Source organism: Patagioenas fasciata, chromosome 4, assembly GCF_037038585.1.
Source record: "Patagioenas fasciata isolate bPatFas1 chromosome 4, bPatFas1.hap1, whole genome shotgun sequence".
Classification (NCBI taxonomy): Eukaryota; Metazoa; Chordata; class Aves; order Columbiformes; family Columbidae; genus Patagioenas; species Patagioenas fasciata.
The window spans coordinates 48,295,453-48,315,227 of record NC_092523.1 but is presented as its reverse complement, the minus strand read 5'-3'; the positions used below and the strand labels follow the sequence as shown (position 1 = coordinate 48,315,227).

Here is a 19,775-nt window from a genome sequence, read left to right as displayed (position 1 = left end):
AAGACTTCAATGTAGGTGGTCTAAGCTCAGAAGCACATGAAAGCAAAACAAGCTGCATCCAAGAAATATGACTCCCTTGAATATACTAATCATAGACAGGGCTGGTAGCAATGCTGATAGCTGCTAGGAAACTAAAAGTTACTTAGCATCTATGATTTAAAGACTTGTTTCCATTGTAATTCTGCCAACTTTGAATCCTGCAGGCTGAAATTCTTCTTGCCTATCTCCATCTAATTTTTAAGATGACACTAAAAGAATTGCACCACATCTACAAGACAAAGAGTGTTTGTGCTGTACACAAAACTAATATATAATGTTTTGTGTATTTGAACAAAATATGGAACCTCTCCTAACTTTGAGAAGAAATTCTAGCATCCAGATGTTTCAGAGTAGAGACTTGAAGTGTGACAGAACATCATCCAAAGTTAGAATAAACACTTAGTATGGCAAATCTGGAAAATCCAAGCCCACCTGTCTAAACTGCAGGTTGCTGAAGAGTGCAGCTTGGATTAGACAGGTCAGCGGAGAGGCAAGAAGACACCTAGGCAAATGAGGAATAGGAGTAAAGGACAATGCTGGGCAAAGTCTGAAAAAGGTGATGCTACAGGGGTCTATTTACATTAAACACATTCCCCTGCAATATCTGATTGATTTCCAGTGCACACTAAACTCAACTTGCATATATGTTAATTCCGCTATGATCATACCATACTTCCTCTCTTGCACAATCCCTGACTCACTCTCTGCAAAACAATGTCCTGTGTTCAGTATATGAACATGGATGGCACAACAAACTAAATCTTAATTGCAAGACATCTGCTTTATTTAAGATTGGTCCATGCTCAAGGCAAAGAAACAAAAAAGATTAATGCTCTGATGCACTATGGAAACAGAAATACTTCTTACACATTTCTGCAATTATCTTTCCTAGGGCATGGAAATACATTTTGGGCTCTTCACTTACAAGGTTTAGTTACCTTATTTCTTATTCTGTCCATTTGAATAACAAGAAGTCTTTAACAACATCAAAGTCAAAAGAAGCTTTTCTTTTTAAGTTCAGTGTGTAGTATCAACTAAATAAATTTGTGTACATAAGGTTTCTGAAAGCTTTCAAAGCATCCAAAACTCTATATAATAGCAGAGCCGAGAATCAAGAGCACTGAAAAACTGCAGCTAGGTGCTTCGTGAAAACTTTGAAGGGATAATTTGTTCCTTTGACAAGTTAAGAGTTTGACTCCATTCAAAGAGCTGTTACTAAATATTCCTAAACGGGTATCAAGGTAAAAAGGAAAGCTGAGAGACTGAAAAATCTGGCAAAAGGGATGGTGTAAATCAAACCCATGCTTTTCACAAAAGCACGAGTCCTGACTCCCACATGGCGCCGCCTTCTTTGAAGATCTCCACAGCAGACTACAGGATTTTAACTCCTTGCCTAAATAGAGGATACAAACAAGGAGGATGCAATCTGATCTAACCAGCCACATTCCAAATAAGCTATTTCAAGATACAACACAACAAGAAACAGAAGATGAGGATGATAGCATTCATGTCTAAAACAGGGAGCAGGAGGAAGGAGAGGAGAAGCTCTCATTATCCTAAAACTAAGCTCTACAAAACAAGAGCATCCAGAGCTAAAGTTACAGTAGGACAAAATCCAAGCACATTAAGTCATGGAAACAGAAAATTTAGGCAGTAGAACTACATACTGGCTCACATAAATCCTTGCACAAGTCCTCCAGTAAGAGATTAATGAAATTTTGTAGTCATGGAATCAGAATCAGTAGTTTCAAGGATTAGACACTTAAAAGCAGGAATAACTTGTTTACTTTGTGCTAAAACACACTGGAACTTTTGATAAATAATCTACTACATTGAATGAAACAATCATCCAGTATCAGAGAAAACTGAAGAAATTAGAAAGAACTATGACAAACTGAAGGAATGGGCAATAAAATGGGTAGACAAAAGGAGAACTGCCAAACTAAAACAATAAGCACTGCATATGTAATATACATCATCTGAAATTGTACTAGAACCTAAGCCACAAACTTAAGAATTCAGAATTCCTTTAGAGGCTCCCATAAAACTCCTAGCTCTTCTGCAAACACAGAGGTAATAAAAAACAAACTTAACCCAAAAAAAAACTGGCATAAAAAAATGCCAAGAAAGCTATTAAATCATCACTACAGAAGTCAACTGGATGTTATACCAGAGCACTGTGTTCAACTCAAGATATTCTATCTTGAAAGAAAAATGCAGTGCTGGCAAGTGGAAAGAGACTCAGTGACACTGGTAGTGTCACTGAAGTGAAACTTCATTTTCGCCAAAGTGATACTTCGTATGTAGACAGTCTAAAGAACAAGGACTGCTTTCCCTGAGGTGGCAACATAACAGAAGCTCACACAAAGAATGGCATGGCATCTAGGACAAAGGAGGACTGTTTCTTCCTCTTTCCTGTCAATGTGAAAACAAGGAAATGTGAAATGAAACTGAAATGTGACCATGCCAGAACTGAGAAAGGAAAGCATTTCCCTCCTGGGCTCCCAAGCAACCAACGCATTTCCTTCAAAGAGGAAAGTGGGAACTATACCACACTTTAAATAAGATTTTTTTTCAATTATGTATTTACAAATATAACAAGATAGCCACAATTATAATATTCTTTAAGAATTTGAGACAAGACTTACACATTTGTATAGTTAGAGCTCCTAGATGAGTGCCATCCAAATGGTAGACTTCACATTAAGGTCTGTGCCACAAGTACATTTTGCCCACGTCTTTCCAAAGGCTGGATGAGCAATGCCCTGGCATTCTTGAAGGAAAGCTGATACTCCTTACAGTTCTCCAGAGAGCAGATGTAAAGTACCCCCACAGACTCCAAACGTAAAAGCACCACGTGAGACTAATACCAGTGAACTAGAGCAGATGTCTTGCTTTCCCCTGAGAAGGCCTTGGTAAAAAAAAAAAAAAAAAGAGAGCAGACATACCTGGGTGCTAAACGAATAAGAATCACAAACAAAACAAAACCAAACAAACACGACCAGCTCCGCCCTCCTCCCTCCTCTCCCCCGCCTCCCTGCAATATTCAAAGCACAAACAAGTGCTGGGGAAGGCTCTTCAGACCTCCTGCTTCAGGACATATACCAATAGCAGCAGAATCCAGAGGCACTGTCAGAAAGGACAATGACCCAGATAAATGGTCCAAACCATTCTAGTAGGATCTGCCCTCCTTACCGTTAAAATTCCTTTTATACTAATGTTGATTATACAATTTCTTAAAGACAGAAGCTACACCTTGTCCAAATGATCTGATTTTGGAGTACACTATATAAGTATTAGATCAACAAAAGGAAGTGGGGAGGAGGTTGGTACCACCCAAAAATGAAGTGCTGGTGTCTACCCAGAATGCCTTCAAAATCCTAAGAGTACCTGAAAGGAAAAACCACCAACCCAGAAGGAAAGAGTCTGGGATCTGAGATGGTCAAGTTGTAAAGGTGCCACACTAAAAATAATCCAAAGTAAAGTAATTTATTCTCTTCCTGCTAATTTTGAAATGGATGAATTGTACCTAGGATCCATTCTTCATTCTCTAAAGTTCAGTAAACATTTTGTAGTGAAATATCAGATTTTTCCCTTCCTTGCAGGTAAATTATGTCTAGATGGCAGTTCAGTTTAAAAAAATTGTGCAAATATATTTCAATAAATGGACTATGCTCTCCCCGTTTTAATAAATAAGTTGACATAACAGGTGAAAACATGAATCTCATTAACGCTTCCGGAACCTTCAATCATCAAGCTGTCCTTCGCATCCAAAACACAGAAGTGAGAAATGTTCAATAGGACCCAAGCACTTTGTTTGTAAAAGACATTATTTCCATATTAAGTAGAAAGATCAGAGTCTTGTTTAGCTTTGAAAATTGATTCTAGTAACAAACAAGACATTATTTCCTACCCCAAAAATCTTACTTCAATCTGAAGATGCAGCAGTTTCCAAACTTTTTTCATTTTGACCTGTTTCAAGCAAATAATCCTTGAAACCAACCAACACCAATTTTGCAAAACCATGGCATGGAGCTGTCAAGAACATTATCTAACCAAAGTGCCTTCAGTCTTGCTAACAGCTTTGGAAACTGCTCAAGTATAAAGAACGACCATTCACGTAAAGAAAGCATTTCCAAATAGCAGATAATATGGGCAATTGGCAAAAAGGCATCACTGTATGAAAAATCAAAACAAATCATTCACAGAAATCATTAACAATATTGTTGGTTCTTCATATGTTGTGCAGGAAAGATATAAAAGGATATTAATGTTTAAATAGGCAATAAGCAGGGTAGGAGAATAATGAAGACTAATATGACTGCAAAAGCTCCCAAAGGCCCTGTTCTGGATGGGAGTCCCACAGTGCTATGTACGGCAATAAAGATGAGTCCCCATCTCAGAAACCACACCCCCCAAGGCAATTAAACTAAAATAAAATTAACTAGGATATTAATCTGATGTGTGTAACAGCTCTGTGGTTTAGATGCAATATGTTTTTGGAGTCTGTACTACCACTTCAGCCTAGAGAAAAAAAGAATTACAATCTTTTTTTCTGACAACCAGATTCAGGAACAGCAAGGGATGCTAAGGAAGAAGAAACAAAAAAATATTCACCCCCTTGGTCAAGAAGTGTTCGGCTCATACGAGTGCTACTTATCTCGCAAAATGGGAAAAAAAGACCGCTCTGCTGTTCGAGTAGTAAAAAGCAGATTCTCCAATTTTATATACATTTTTTTTAAAGAATGGGAACTGGGTGTTTAATTCCAATAAAATTCACTTTAACCTACAAAGAAATTTCCAAAGTCCATTTCTGCAAAAATATTAGCCTTTCATTTGTCTTATGCATCCTTTATAAAACAAAGTTTAAGAAAACATTGCAAGAAACGGCTGGAAGTCATGCAAGAAAGTACTGCATGACATATCTTTCTGTAATTCAGGAGAAAAAGACACTATACAATATTCTAGACTAGCAGACAGAAAAGAACAAATTACTGGGGATACCGCATTTGCTGCCAAAACACCAGAAATGCTTTTTACACAGCAGGAAGGTTCCTTTTAAAACACATAGAGAATTCTTTGTCAAATTGAAAAGACTGAATCAATTGCCAACAAGTGTTCTGTTCACTTTTTCTAAGTTGGAGGTCAAAGACTATAATCGCAGTTCATTTGCAAAGTGATGAACATCAGTGCATGAACTTATGCAAATACTTGGTCAAAAAAAGTAGTACGAGGAACCTTGTTCTCCAACAGCAGCAATGTGGAAAAGTCTATTATGGTCATAGACACTGATAGAAAAAGGAACCCAAAATAATATCATGAGATCAGCCTTGACATGCGTGCCATTTAAAGATGCAAATACAGCAACAACTATAGGTTGTTTTTTCAGAATCATTTCGGTTTTAAAAGCTCAAAATATGGGTGTTTCTAAAATCCCAGCATTCAACATTAAATACTGCAAATTAAGTTAATACATCCTACTCATCCTTAATCCAATAATACCTTTAAGTCCTGATGCACCTAATTGCAAAGCATTGCTGTAGCTAAAGATTATCCCAAGCCAGATAGATCCTACGAAATCCCTTAAGCCTCTTTCTTCAGAGGGATGAAGCAAGACCTGAAGGTAACAACATATGGAAAATGGACGAGAAAGCAGCAGCCTAACAGTGATACTAGAAAGCAGGGCAGCATCCAAAAAAATTAAGCTCTTAATAGAAAGCTTCCATTTAAGTGGCATCTAGTGTCAGCTTTTTCAGTTATTGTGAATCATACAGCAGCTAAAGCCTGAATCAAACCCTGTTTACACAGCTTGGAGCTCAGGTGCACAGCACAGAGAGAGCCCAGCGTAGCCAAGAGCCACCTTGAGGACAAAGCTGATAACACCAAAAGCTGATTTTATTGCTGGAAAGAATAAGCACATACAAACACTACCTCTTGTTATGAACAATAAAACACTTAAATAGCAGCCGAAGGGGCTCTGTGCATGCATGTTTATATGCGCAACCTGGTAACATCCACCAGCTGCAGAAGCTTCCACTCACTGGGTGCTCATGTGTGAGGCATTAGAGTGAGGCCAGGGACACAGGGCACTTGTTGCACTTGGCAGGACATTCTCAGCAGGCTGCTTCTAATCTGCCTCCGCTGGTTTGCTGTGACACATTGCCTTTTCTGTCACCCAAAGCACAAGGTGGAGATCTAGTGCCCCAAGAACCCAGTGAAGCAGAGAGGAAGGTCTGTGATGGTGACTTCACAAGTCTCCTGCTATCCTCTGAAACTGACCTTAGGGTACAGCCTGCTGTACAGATCTGCTCCGAGCCTGGAACCCCATTAACACCTTTCTGGTACCTTGATTCCCTGGTGCCCTTTCCAGCCTCAGCATCTGTACAACTGTAACCATTAACAGCCGAAAGTCAGATTAACATGCCTAGCACAGCTAACATTACTGTAGGAACGTGTTTAAATTTGACACTGAGTAATTAAACAAAATCATATGTATTTAAAGTGCATTGTTCCAAAGGCACTCTCAAATCACTGCAGAGCTGTAGATAATTATGTAGAGCAGTCAGCACACTGGAAAAAGAAGATGAGGAAATGTTCCTGACAAAGTGAAGGGAGTTGGTGTGCTCTGAACATAATCTGAAGAAAGAACACGGGTGTTGCATAGCATATAACCTATAAATTAAGCTGTCAATAAAAAGAGAGAGAATAGGAGAAATAAAGGCAAAGGAGAAAAATAGCTGTTTCTTCAAATGAACCTCAACTGCTGAATCCCTTTCTATAAATCTAACTGTATATATTTTTAAATCCAAGATTACTTTGTTCTAAACATTATTTCCTAGATGTCAAAATCAGCACAGAGGACCATGTACTTCTCAATACAGATTTGGCAGGCTATTATACTTCTAATGCTTACTGGTATGCTACAACATTTATTTATTTATTTACTTATTTTTAAAAAAGCTGTGTAAACCCAAAGTTTTATCTGTAGAATATTTTCATGAAACATACTGTTCATCAGCTAATGACCCTGAAAAGGAAAAGAATGGTGGGCAAGAAAGTTTTACATAAAATGACTAACAAGGAAGAGGAAGGAAAGGGTAGCATGTGAATCTGCAGCAAAATATAACGTAACTATTGATCTCTGCAATCATTAGCAGGTCATCTTTCAGATCACAGGTACTTCTGTAGTTATACAAATGTCCTTGCTTGCTCAACAGTGAAGGTCTTAAAATAATCTACCTGATTTTTTTTTTTTTTTTTTTGCAGGGGTTTGGGGCTCCTGTTCAATCTGTATATTTGGTAGCAATTAAAAAGAAAAACAAAACAAAGCACAGAAACACAGTAAACAATTAATGATATAATAACAGAAAAATCATAGCATTAGCCTAAGTAGAATAAGCAAACCTATAGCAGCATAGCAAAAGAATGACAGTTACATCAATATGAAATCTGGTAAAAGACAGTTTTAAAGTGCTCTTACACAACAGAAAAATCCAAAAAGGCAGAAGGGCTCTAACAATGCTAAACTCATGCACACAAAATCAACTACAGGTAATGCTACTGAGAGATGTATGCCTCTTACCCGTGAGTACAGCTTTTGCTGAAGGGTCTGCCAGATCCAGCGCAGATTTCCCATCGGTGTTCCGAATGTTTGGATCAGCTCCGTGCTGCAGCAGCACTGTGCAGGGAAAGCAGAAACAGTATCTCACCTCAGGGATACACAGATTATTTACTGTTAAGTGTCTCCTCGGCATGATGTAGGCATAAACACACATCACACAATTTTATTTTTCCTTCTGCTTTTTTTTTTTTTTTCCTTTTTTTTTTTTTTTTTTCTTGTTAAGCACTGCAGCAAAGGATGTTCTCCAGAGTAAGGCTAAGTTGGCAAGTTAAGATACAGTAAGATCACATGACTTCGCACGATAAACATGCACCCCAAATCTCTTGCAATACTCAGTTCTGGGTTCCTGCTGACAGCCAGCTGGGAAGCTGTGCGTTCACTGCCTCACAGTGGGAAATCTGCTGTGGAACCTGCTCCTGCCTTTACTACCACTACTGCTGCTTGTTACCGTTCCTCTTCCTTTTCCTGCTGAATATCCCCAGTCACCCGGTCTCTGTAAATCAGTAATACTCCAGCTCATCGCTTGTGCACAAAATCATAACCACAGCATACCAGTTCGCCTTCAAGAAGTGTAACAAATAAGGTAAGATGTGTAACCTGGTACCCTGCAGTCTGGATGTTCAGAAGTTATTATTCTCATTGGTATTTCTTTTTTCTACTAAGCCTATGAACACAAAAAAATTCAAGTACATAAAAATACTCAGAATGTATAGGAAGGCATTGATACAGTAAATTACCATCTAGAAAAGCTTATAAAAAAGGAAAGCACTATTTCACCTCTAAACTCTTTTGATCAGAAACAATGTAATAACAATGCAATTCAGGCCACCCCCTCTCTAGATCAAGGCATTTTCTGCAGAACTGGAAAACAACATCCACAGCAAGGTTGGAGGTCTAACAAAAAGGGTTCCAGTTCTCCATTTTCACAAATGTTGTGCAAAATAAGCATAACATATCACAATTTCAGAGCAACAGTTAAACACTTGGCACAAGTGTGAATAACAAGACAGCGTTCAGAGGTGCAGAGACTCAATGTCAAGGAGACAAATAATGAAGAGCAGCAGATATTTATGGTTGTTCATGTAACTACGTCTGTTGAGATACAGTGGGACTGAAGGAGTCAAGACAAAGAAACACTTGCAAACACTTTTTGTCACTAAGGGTACAAAAACCACTTCGCAGACAGGATTCTCCAAGAAAAAACAACCCAAGCCAGAACAAAAGTAATTACCAGTATTATATTACACATATCACTTTAATCAGCAAAAGGTTGAGCTAAACTTTTTTCAAAATTAAAATTTGAACTGTTAGTATTATTTATTCAAATCTCTTTTCTTATACAATTCTGACTTTATATGCTTTTAACATTGCTAAATTTCATATATTTCACCTTACAGGGTATGATGCTACCTGCTTGTCCCAAGCTGAATTTTTCCCAAAGTCTGGTGCTTTAATGAAGTAAATTGACTTATTTTATGCTTTGCCAAGAAGATGCAATTGTTGCACATTTTTGAAAGAAGATTCAAATAGGCAGATTGGGATTTTCCTAGGAGGTTTTTTGTTTGGTGGTTGGTTTTTTTTCCCTATGCCAAGACAAAGACACCAAAATGGGGAAAAAAAAAAAATCAGCTAGCACGTGCTCAGAGAAACTTGTTAAGAATGCTTCTGAAGATGCCATCTGTGCTATATATGCTACCATCCCCTTCGAGATCTTACTCACAGACAGGTTTGACTCCGAGCCAGCCTCACAAGCCAGTCAAGCACACTCCAGCAGGAGGTGGTGAAGAGGACTTTTTGCCCATTTTTTAAACACAGCAGGCAGTACAGAAAGTAAGTATGGAAAGACATGTTCAGTATATCCTCTCTCTGTTCTCTTGGACTATGCTAGATGAGTGCTAGAGAATCCATATACTGGAGGAAAGGGAAGCCATTTGTCACAAAAGGCATTAGGGTAAAAGCAGGACCCTAAAAGAGGGAACCAGGAACTGTCTATCAAGAGAAAGCAGGTGGTAGAACACATTGAAATGGTACAGACTGGGTGAGAAGACAGTGAAGGACTCACATGGCAAAAACCTTGAGACAATGAGCTAGGGGAAAGAACTGAAGAAGATGATGTGGCAGGGGAAAAGATAATAGCTCAGATAAAAAGTCCAGGAAGAACGACCAGTAGAAAGGAATAACTGGAAGTTTGGACTATCATGTGAAGCAAAGCTGAGGCAGGTTAGGGTACAAGAAAGTTGATTTTGAAAAATGAGAGATAGCAGGTGTAGAGATGTCAAAGGGACCTGCAACTGCCTGAGCTCAAGGTTAAAACAGAGTAATAGAGTTTTCAAGTCTCTTAATTCTTCAGTCCTGTGCAAAGCAAACAAGAGCGCTCCTCTGCTACTTCTGCTGGCACACACAGAAGATGACAACACAGTACTCCTTTCAGCTCCTCTCCAGGCTAAAATGACAAAGGATTATGCAGCGTATCTAACCTGTTCAGTCATGCTAATGAACCATGAACAATTATGGCATGGCTTAAAACATGCTATTTCTGTGTCAGGTTCTTAGTTTTTAAAAACCTAGGGAAATAATACACTAAAAATTTACTAACAGTGCTGAAGTTGGTTGCCTGCAAATGCCCTGAATTAGTGACTGCCTGTGGAACACGCAGCTGAAGTGGCCAAACTAGGCTGAGAAGAAGACTGTCAGAACTCAATTGCTGTAACCGTGAGACTTATCTTTCCTGTCTCTGCAATCACTCATCCTACTCACCATACAGCCCCTCCAACAGCCAAGGGTATGATCCCGCAGACAGGTCCCTTATTCAGACCTAGACAGATCTACCCTGTGAAATCAATGCAGTAGCATCTTGGGAGGAGAAACCAACTATATAAATAAAGACTGTATTAGGATGCAGATGAATAAAGGAAGTAAATTCAGGTCACAAAGGCAATCTTATATTTCCTCTATTGACTATTTGGTTCTACCCTCTCCATACTTTTTTCAGCACATAATCTTGCAAAAAGGTATCCAAGTGAGCAACATTGTCATCAGCGTGAATTAACAGAAGAGATCCAGCACTTGATGTTTAGCCTATCAGTGTAATGCAGCTGTACTTTTATACCCAGCAAACCACAGGTAGCTTTTAATTGAATGTTCTCTTGCTTGTTCAAAACCTTTAACACTTCAGCCCAACACAAAGTCTCTTCTAACCACAGGGTGTTTGAGATCTAGACACAGTGTGTCTCTCTAAATTTACTTTTCAGTGCACCAGGAATGTGTAAAAATTTCAAGATATATCTCATGTTTGAGCAAAACATTCCCTTTTTAATGAAACACAACAGAATAAGCCACTCTAGCTAATCGTAGCTATTTTGGATTTCAAACACTACACACTGATTTTAGAGGATGGTTTCTGAGCAGCCTTGAAAGGAAATGTGGCAATAGCTTCTATCAAGAGACTACTGTTAACAGGCAAGCATAAGGGTAGCATACACACAAATTCACTCCTGGAACCCTGTTGATTAGCATATTTTGATATGCTGGTTTGTTTCCTCCAGACAGTGGGGACACTGGGGAGTGTTATTTTCCTGTACTGCTGGCAGAGCCCTTAACAATCTAGCAATACCATTACTTAGCTATCCTTGCCTTCCTACAGACGATATTGTACTAACAGTGTAAAGAAGCCCTTCTTATTGTCTTCATATTGTATATGGCCATCAAAGACCTGTAAGCTTTACTCTCCAACAAGCTCTAGACTGTGCTTGGTACAAAATAATATTTTTACCCTCACTGCAACTGACAAAATAGATCAGTTTCTGACCTCCACATACCATCTGAAATGGTTTATTTAATTACACTGTCATTAGACCCAGATCAGTACTAGAGATAAGAGAGATAGAGATAAGAAAGGCCACATTCTTCCCACCAAATAAAACTTACAGTACTGCACAGAACATGAACTACAACAACTATTCATTACAGATTCCTGCCAACTTGCTACAGCAGTATGAAGGCTAAAATGAAACGCCTGGCCTACAGCCTCCTGGCATAGGGATTTTGAACTGTGAAGCTAACCAACACTACCTCATTTGGCTGTCAAATAATAAACCCCCCAAGAACAAACATTTTTGCTTTTGGCAGTTTCAGCCTTCACATCTTCAACAGCAATGTATGGCAATACCTTCCCCAGCAGCTATACAGCAACAAGAAAGAAGTACGGTTTACTAAAAGGAAAAAAAAAAAAAAAAAAAAAAAAGGGATGAGGGAGTTTGTCTACAGACAAATCATAACCCAGATACCTTCCTCCTTCACACTGCCTCAGAAGGCCACCAAAGGAAAACATTTTGACTGAAAGACAGAAATATAATGTAAATAGAATGGGAATTAAAAAATAAAATTCAATTTGGCTGCTCCAATATTAGTTACAATCAAAAGTCGGAATATTTCTGTTGCTGTTTGTCTAGGCTCAACATCCACAAACTTTGAGTATATTTACAGGAATGCTGATGGAAAAGTTCACAGTTGTTTTTAAGTAGGATGTACATTAAGTATGAAAAAAGGTACATCCAAGCCTTTGACTGTTGAGTGAACCTCCAGAAGTATCTGTACTTAAAGCTGCCTACTGCTTTTAGTTACATTTCCAGAATATTCAGTTCCTCACAGCTCTACCATTGTCTCCTCCCTACCAGTTCTTTTATCCCTGGGTCCCACTGCCTTTTGCTCACAGTCCCTTCCAGCTATCCTAGCTTCAGTATATCTCCTTTCTTCCCCCCTTTTCAACTTCACCTTCTAGGACATGACCTCCAAAGGTCCTTTCCAAACCATATTACTGTAGTTGTGTCTACTTACTCCCAAAGTAGCAAGGTACAGAGAAAACAGCTTAAGAAAAAGTCCTCCTTTTGACTCACAACATATGCACTACCTTCCATCTCCCCAAAGGAAACCTTTAAAGCTGGCCAGTCTCTCACTAACATTAGGTGCCAGGAACACAAACACATACACCTCAGTACTAGTCCCATACAGGATGTTTCCAAGTTATACTAGACAATAAACAGAATGTGCTCATTTACCTCTACATTCTGAAAACACCTAGACAACACCCTAGAATCCAAACTATTAATTTTTTTCAGCCAATGCTAAATGCATCTTCTCCCTCAACTACTTCTACATGTAAATCAAATCACTGAGATCAAATATACAAGATACACCTAATAAAACTAACCCCATAACAGATCACTGATTAACTTTAATCATTGAGCAGTCCTGATCTTGGCTGCAGGATTAAAAGGTTATATCCACCAGCCAACAGAACTGCAAGGTGAAAGCAAGAGGGGCAGTAATACTACAGGGGCTGCACACAGCTCTAAAGGTTTGAGTATCACTGCTTAACCTGATAACATTCATGGTCTCAAATGCCACTGCCAGCTCAGCTACGAGGAGTTGGAAAAAAAGGAGAGGAGCAGGTTCTATGCTCTTGACTGGCCCTCTACAGTGAAAGCCATCAAAGCTGAATCTAGATAGGATTATGGAGCAGAGAGGCTAAGCACACAGAAAAACTTAGTTCAGAGTCAGGGTAGGTTAGAAGCCATAACCAGGAATATCTGGAAGTACTGCAGGTGGTTTACTGGTAAGAAGAGATGATAACCAGGTGGTAGTTCTGGGACAGAAGGACAGGAATGCATTTGGCAGAAGAGACAGAGAGAGAACAGAAAAGGAAGAGCATGCAGAAGCAGCAAAGAGGAAGAATAACGGCAGGGTGAGCAATTAAACCCTAAGGGAACTCAGGGAGAAATACAATAGAAGACCCCATGAGTGCAGGTAGGACACATAAGGAAAAGTTGCAAAACACTGGATTTCCAGCAACTAAAGTATCTGCAAACAGTTCTGACGACTTCAAAGATCTGCATTACCACAGCTGCTTTACAGGCTTCTATTGCAAAAGAAGCACTGTCACAGGCTACAGTTTCACCTAGACCAACCAGGCTGGCAGAATCACCACCCCCAGCGCTGTATTGCCCACCCTGCTCTGGGTTGCTTCAAGTGTTTCGTCAGGCAAAAAGGCAGATTAGAGAAATGATAACTTGCCCATTCCAGTTCATCATGCGGTGACATTACATGCTCCGGTTGGCACAAGAAATGACAGTACAGGAACACGTGTCAGTGACATGAGTTAAAAAGGATCATTTTGTTGTTCCAGTTAAGAGTATATTTAACATCCCTAGCCAAAGTCCTGGTAAGTCAATGCCGGCTTCAAGCACTTCCCATCATTTTGCGTTTCCTAGTCCTCATGTTCATGGCATCCCAGTTTCCCATTACCCCAGACAGCGCTTTTATTCCCAAACCAGCATGTTGGTTTTGTTCTTTGTTGGGGACAAACAGAGCAAGAGACAAATTAGTTGACTGCAGTAGTATGAAGTAGATGAAAAGAAGCTCACAAAAGCAATGCCAGGCCTCAGTATGCTGGAAAAAGAAAAAAAAACCAAAATTATAAAGGGAACTAGAACAGTGCTCTCCAACAGCATAGACAGAAACGAGAGTTTTGACAGTAGGAAAAAGCAGCAGACAAGTTGTGGTGGAAAGTGATGGAGTTTTGAGCAACAGAGAAAAGCCAGAGACAGCTGATATATTAAAAACCAAAAGGGAAACAGCTGTGAAATAGCTCAAAGACATTAGGATGCATTGGTCTAGAAAGGTGACAGTCAATGACCCAGCTGAAGTGTCTCTATACCAACACACACAGCATAGGTAGCACACAGGAAGAGCTGGAATGGTATGATCTAATCACTATCATTGAAATACGGTGGGAAGGATCACACGACTGGAGTGCTGCAATCAACAGCCAGAAACTGTTGACAAGGGACAGGCAAGGAAAGGGGAGCAGGCAGTTGCCCTCTATGTAAAAAAGATGGATTGAGTCCACAGAACTGCCTTTGAAAAACAGCAATGAACAAGTTGAGAGCTCATGGGTAAAAATCAGGAGGCAAGCCAACAAAGGAAACCTCATGGTTGAGGTTTACTCGAGGCTGCCCAACCCAGGGGAGCTTGCTGATGAAGAGTTCTTACTCCAGCTACAGGAGGCATCGCACTCACAGGCTCTGATCCTGCTGAGGGACTTCAACCACCCTGACATCTGCCAGAAAAATGACACAAACTGTCAGCAGTCCAGGAGATTTCTTAGAGTGCGCTGAGGATAATGTCTTAACCCAGGTGACAGCGCAACCACAGGAGAAGCATTACTAGACCTGTTGCCTACCACCACAGATGAACTAGTTAGGGATGTCAAGATTGGTGGCAGCCTGAGCTGCAGTGGTCATGTTCTGATGGAATTCAAAGCCTTGATGGATATGGGCCACACAAAGAATTTTAGGAGAGCAAACTTTCAATTGTTTAAGGAATTAATGGATGGGACCCTCTAGGAAACTGCTCTCAGGGACAAAGCAGTTGAACAGAGCTGGCAGCTCTTCAAAGACACTTTTCTTAGAGCACAAGAGCTCTTGATTCCCATGTGTAAGATATCAGGCAAAGAAGGCAGGAGACAAACATGGGTAATGAAGATCAAACTGAAGCGTAAGAAGGAAGTGCATAGGCAGTCAAACAAGGGACATATCCTGGGAAGAATACAGGGATGCTGCCCAGATGTATAGGGATGCAATCAGGAAAGCTAAGGCACAGTTGGAACTGAATTTGGCATGGGATACAAATAATAAGGGCTTCTACAGGAATGTTGGCTAGAAAAGGAAGATGAAAGAAAACATAACCCCCTTGATAAGTAAGACATGAAAACTAGTGACAACCAATATGGAGAAGGCTGAGGTACTCACCAATTTTTTTGCCACAGTTTTCAATAGTAATTTCTCTTCTCACATCTCTCAAGCCCCTGAACCTCAAGGCAGGGACTGTGGAATGAAGTGCCTCCCATTACATATGAAGATCAGGTTCAAGACCACCTGAGGAATCTGAACATACCAAAATCCATGGGACCCAATGAGATGTATTCCCAGGGTCCAGAGGGAATTGGCTGATGTAGTTGCCAAGCCATTCCCAATCATATCTGAAAAGTCATGGCAGTCAGGCAAATCCCCAGCAACTGGAAGAGAGAAACATGGACCCATTTTTAAAATGGGTAAGAAGGAGGACCCTGAGAACAACCAACCAGTTGGTCTTGCCTCTGTTCCCAGCAAGATTATGGAACACATCCTTCTGGAAGAAATATCAAAACACAAGAAACAGGGAGTTGATTAGAGACAAAGGGCAAATCATGTCTAATTAATTTCGTAAACTTCTATGGTGGAGTGTTTGCATCAGTTGACAAAGGAAAAAAGCTACAGATGTAATCTACCTGAACTTCTCTGGGAAACCTGTTCCAGCTTTACAGAAGTTGTGGATGCCTCATCACTGGAGGTGTTCAAGGTCAGGTTGGATGAGGCTTTGAGCAACCTGCATATGGCAGGACAGTTGGACTACATGATCTTTAAAGGTTCATTCCAATCCAAACCATCCCATGACACTAATCCAGCAGGTCAGTTCCTGGAGATACAGAGTTTTAGAATTTATACAGACATATGGTCTTAAATGGTTATTTCTAAGTACAGGAAAGCTACCTCTAGTAAAGAAATGGTACTTCAGCCAAATGTGATGTAATCTAGATTAAATCATAGCACCTGCTTGCATGTTTCTATTACCTTGTCATTAGGCAAGCAATGGTAGCAACTACTGGGGTCATTAATACATGCTAGGAGACTATACATGCTATACATACCTTGGAATACAGCTCCTAGAAGAGGCACTTCTTGCTTTACAGCTGAAGTGACTATTTGGTGCATCAGGGACAAAGGACAGCCATATCAAACATCTCACTTTCTTGACACAGATCTGCTCTATGAAAGGCAAGTTCTCTCACATTCATGAACTGCAGAAACTGTACCAGTTCCTACAGTAACAGGATGCAACTACTAAATTGAGCAGAGGCCCAGTAAAACACGGAAACAATGCTTAGAGGTCAGACTTTCCTTCAGCTTAGGTGAATAATTCACAGAAACAGGCTTCAAGGCAGCAAGAAGAAATCAAAGCAGCAGCATGAACAAGGTCTCCCTGTACCAACTTCTTCATTGTTTGCCCCAGAAGTACTTTTAGACTTTGCTCACTGAAATTTCAACCTCTTAGCAAGAGAGCCTGACTCCTGGTCCAGATACACACACACATACACACACCCCTCACTTCCCAACACATTACAAAATACTTCCATGTATTCTAGAGTTAAGATTGCATTAGATGTTCCAGAGATCACAGTTATCTAGTCAAAGTAAAGTAGGGGGAAAGGATCTGAACCAGACAACCAAAACCATAAGCATCACTGCAACAGCCAGAGCTCTTCCAGCAGGGCAAGACAATGCCTTTTAAAAAGGCTCCCTCCTCCCTCAGTAACTGTTCACAAGTGTTTCCCCATAAGTAGGTGCATCTTAACTATGATTAGTTTTTTTATATGTAGGAAGCACTACAAAATCGTTCCCTGCTATGCCACTTCTGCCTACCAGTGGTTAAACACACACAGGGAGAGAAAACAGGCAGAAAGTTCCATAGGCTGTAGGCAGCAGAGTGGGCTGATAATATCCTTCTGCCCTTAGAGAAAGAGCTAGAGTTGGTCAATTGTTCAGCCCACATGAACAGCAATTCAAAGCCTTCATCTTGCCTGGACTTAAGTAAATATTCCTGTTTCCTTTTTTGGATAGAATACTTTAACTTAAAATTTTCCATTTCAGCTAATGGTGAGAAAACAAAAGTATATGCAGAATGCAGTCTTTTAGACAGCAACCTTAAAATCTTAGTGTCACTGCAGATCTCTGTTTGCTGGGGCTTTTTGCATCATGCAGGAGATGGCTCTGTCATTCCAGAATGCTACCCCCAAGTACACAATCCTCACCAAAAGCTGTGCTGCGTAAAGGAAGCTTTGGGCCTTCTACAATGAATGTGTAAAATGTAAGACATCCAGGAGCTTCACTTAAGTTACCAAAAAAAAATTATTTGAGCTAGTAAGCAGTTAAAGACAATACACTTGGTGATTATTTAATCTCATTTATTTGCAGCCATGAACCTTCACTCCTTTTTCACAGAATCACAGAATGGTTGAGGTTGAAGGGACCTCTGTAGATCATCTGGAACAACCCTCCTGCTGAAAGAAGACCACCCACATTCAGTAACCCAGGACTATGGCTAGATGGCTTTTCAAATCTCTAAGAACAGAGACTCTGCAATCACTCTGGGCAACCTGTGCCCAGATTTGTCACCTTCACAGTAAAAAAAAAAAAAAAAAAAAAAAAAATTTCCTGATGTTGAGAGGGAATCTCCCACATGTCAGTTCATGCCCATTTCACACAGGGGCTTAAGAATCACACTCAAGTGTGTTCAAGTAGTCATCTGAAACATGCATGTTGTTAGCATGCAAAATGGAATAGAACATCCTTTAATCAAACAAGCTTTAAAAAAAAAATAAAATAAACAACCAAGCAAAAAACCAACAAAACAACAAACTAAATCCCCCACTTTTAACCCATTTGTCGATGGTATGGGTTGAGGTCTCACTATACCACAACTAAATCACACCCCTTTTCGTTGCAAGCAACAATTCTGCAGCTACTTAGTAACTAAAATGAATGCTTAGAAACTATATATTGAACATCTAGAAATCTTAACTGCTGTCCTACTGTCTGAGCAATTTATGTTTTCATCTATATTCCAAATTTAAAGCTGCTTTGATTGCTCTGTCCCAATTCCACTTTTCTCTGAACAAATTCACCTTTCTACTTCAAGTTTTATTCAAATAAATGTCAGCTGTAATTCTGATATCCCACTTGACAGATTAAGAGTTCTGCTTTCAGTGTCCTTGGAAAGCAAAAGTAGCCACAAAGGCAAATCAGGTCAACAACTAGCATCCTAAGAGGAAAAAGAGTTAAGAGAAACAAAAGACCAATTACTATCTCCTACTGCATACGCTAGCCATTTTTTCCAGGTGAAGTTCTGGGGAAAGAAAAAATCCTAGCAGAAGTCAGGTGATTGACCGTATGTAGAATTCACTATGTGGCTATCAGAATGCATTATTTGCCAGTGCACTAAAATAATCAGGAAGCAGACTGAAAAGTCTTAGAAGTTTCTTAGAACCTGTCTTGGATATACCATTTTTCTGAAACAGTAGGGCCATGCACAATCAAAACTAGTTTTTCTTTTTGGCACCAGAAGAAACATGCATTGAAGAGATTCAAACCCTAGCAGCAGCTCTTCATCCACCACTAAGCGAGGTGAGCACAAGAAGGGAAAGAGAAAAAAAAAGAAAAATAAAAAAATCAAAGCACAGAACAAAACAACTGTCAGAATCCAAGACACAACCTTATCCAGGCTTTTCCAGAAGTGAACTTCAGCGCCTACCAGCCTTCAACAGTACACAACTTGGGGATGGTATCTTAGACAGCCAATGGAACACACACAATCACATCAAAACATTACTAAGAGCTGAAACTCTTAAAATTAAAGAAGCACCAACATGACAAATAACTTTCACATATTTTGCATACAATTTGAACCTTGTGCCAGTTTTGTAAACTCATCATTAGTCCACAGCATAGTGACCAAATATTTAAGAAATACCAGAAGTACACAAAATTAAGAGTACCAAACTGATCAGTCCACAAAATTTGGCTAAAGCTACAGACTGGCCAGAAGACACGGGCATTCTCAAAAAATGCTCTTTCTGAAGTAAACATCAGGAAGCTAAAAATACATTAAGTTCAAGCAAATACTCCTAACAACTGACTAGCTAGCAATACTATATGTATCAGTCTTGAAAACCTTCCTCAGCCACTTAGATCATATTATTATGTAAAACAGTCAAATTGCTTTCAATTCTTAAAAGACAGAGCTCTATCCATTTGTTCTCCAGTCCCAGAACTGCTCACCACCAGGCCCTGTTGATACAGAGCAGTGCCAGTCTCATCCTATTTAGCATTAGGTCCTTGACAAGCAAACATCCTACACTGCACAAAATCTCAGAGCCTGTCAGGTAAGATATCATCACTATTGTGAGTCTTGCAGTAGGGAAGCATGAATGTTAGATCAATCTGAGTGGGCTCCTCTACTG

The 19,775-nt window shown here is 39.7% G+C and overlaps 2 protein-coding genes across 3 annotated transcripts in view; one reads left to right on the top strand and one right to left on the bottom strand.

Moving 5' to 3' along the window:
* The window catches only part of ERI1 (exoribonuclease 1), a 146,367-nt gene that overhangs the window by 51,156 nt on the left and 75,436 nt on the right, over positions 1-19,775 (top strand). The gene's annotated exons all lie outside the window — the stretch shown is intronic.
* The window catches only part of TNKS (tankyrase), a 138,425-nt gene that overhangs the window by 97,571 nt on the left and 21,079 nt on the right, over positions 1-19,775 (bottom strand). Inside the window, exon 3 of the mRNA XM_065837978.2 lies at positions 7,622-7,717. Within this exon, the coding sequence (XP_065694050.1) occupies positions 7,622-7,717 (96 nt within the window). The remainder of the gene's footprint in view (positions 1-7,621; positions 7,718-19,775) is intronic.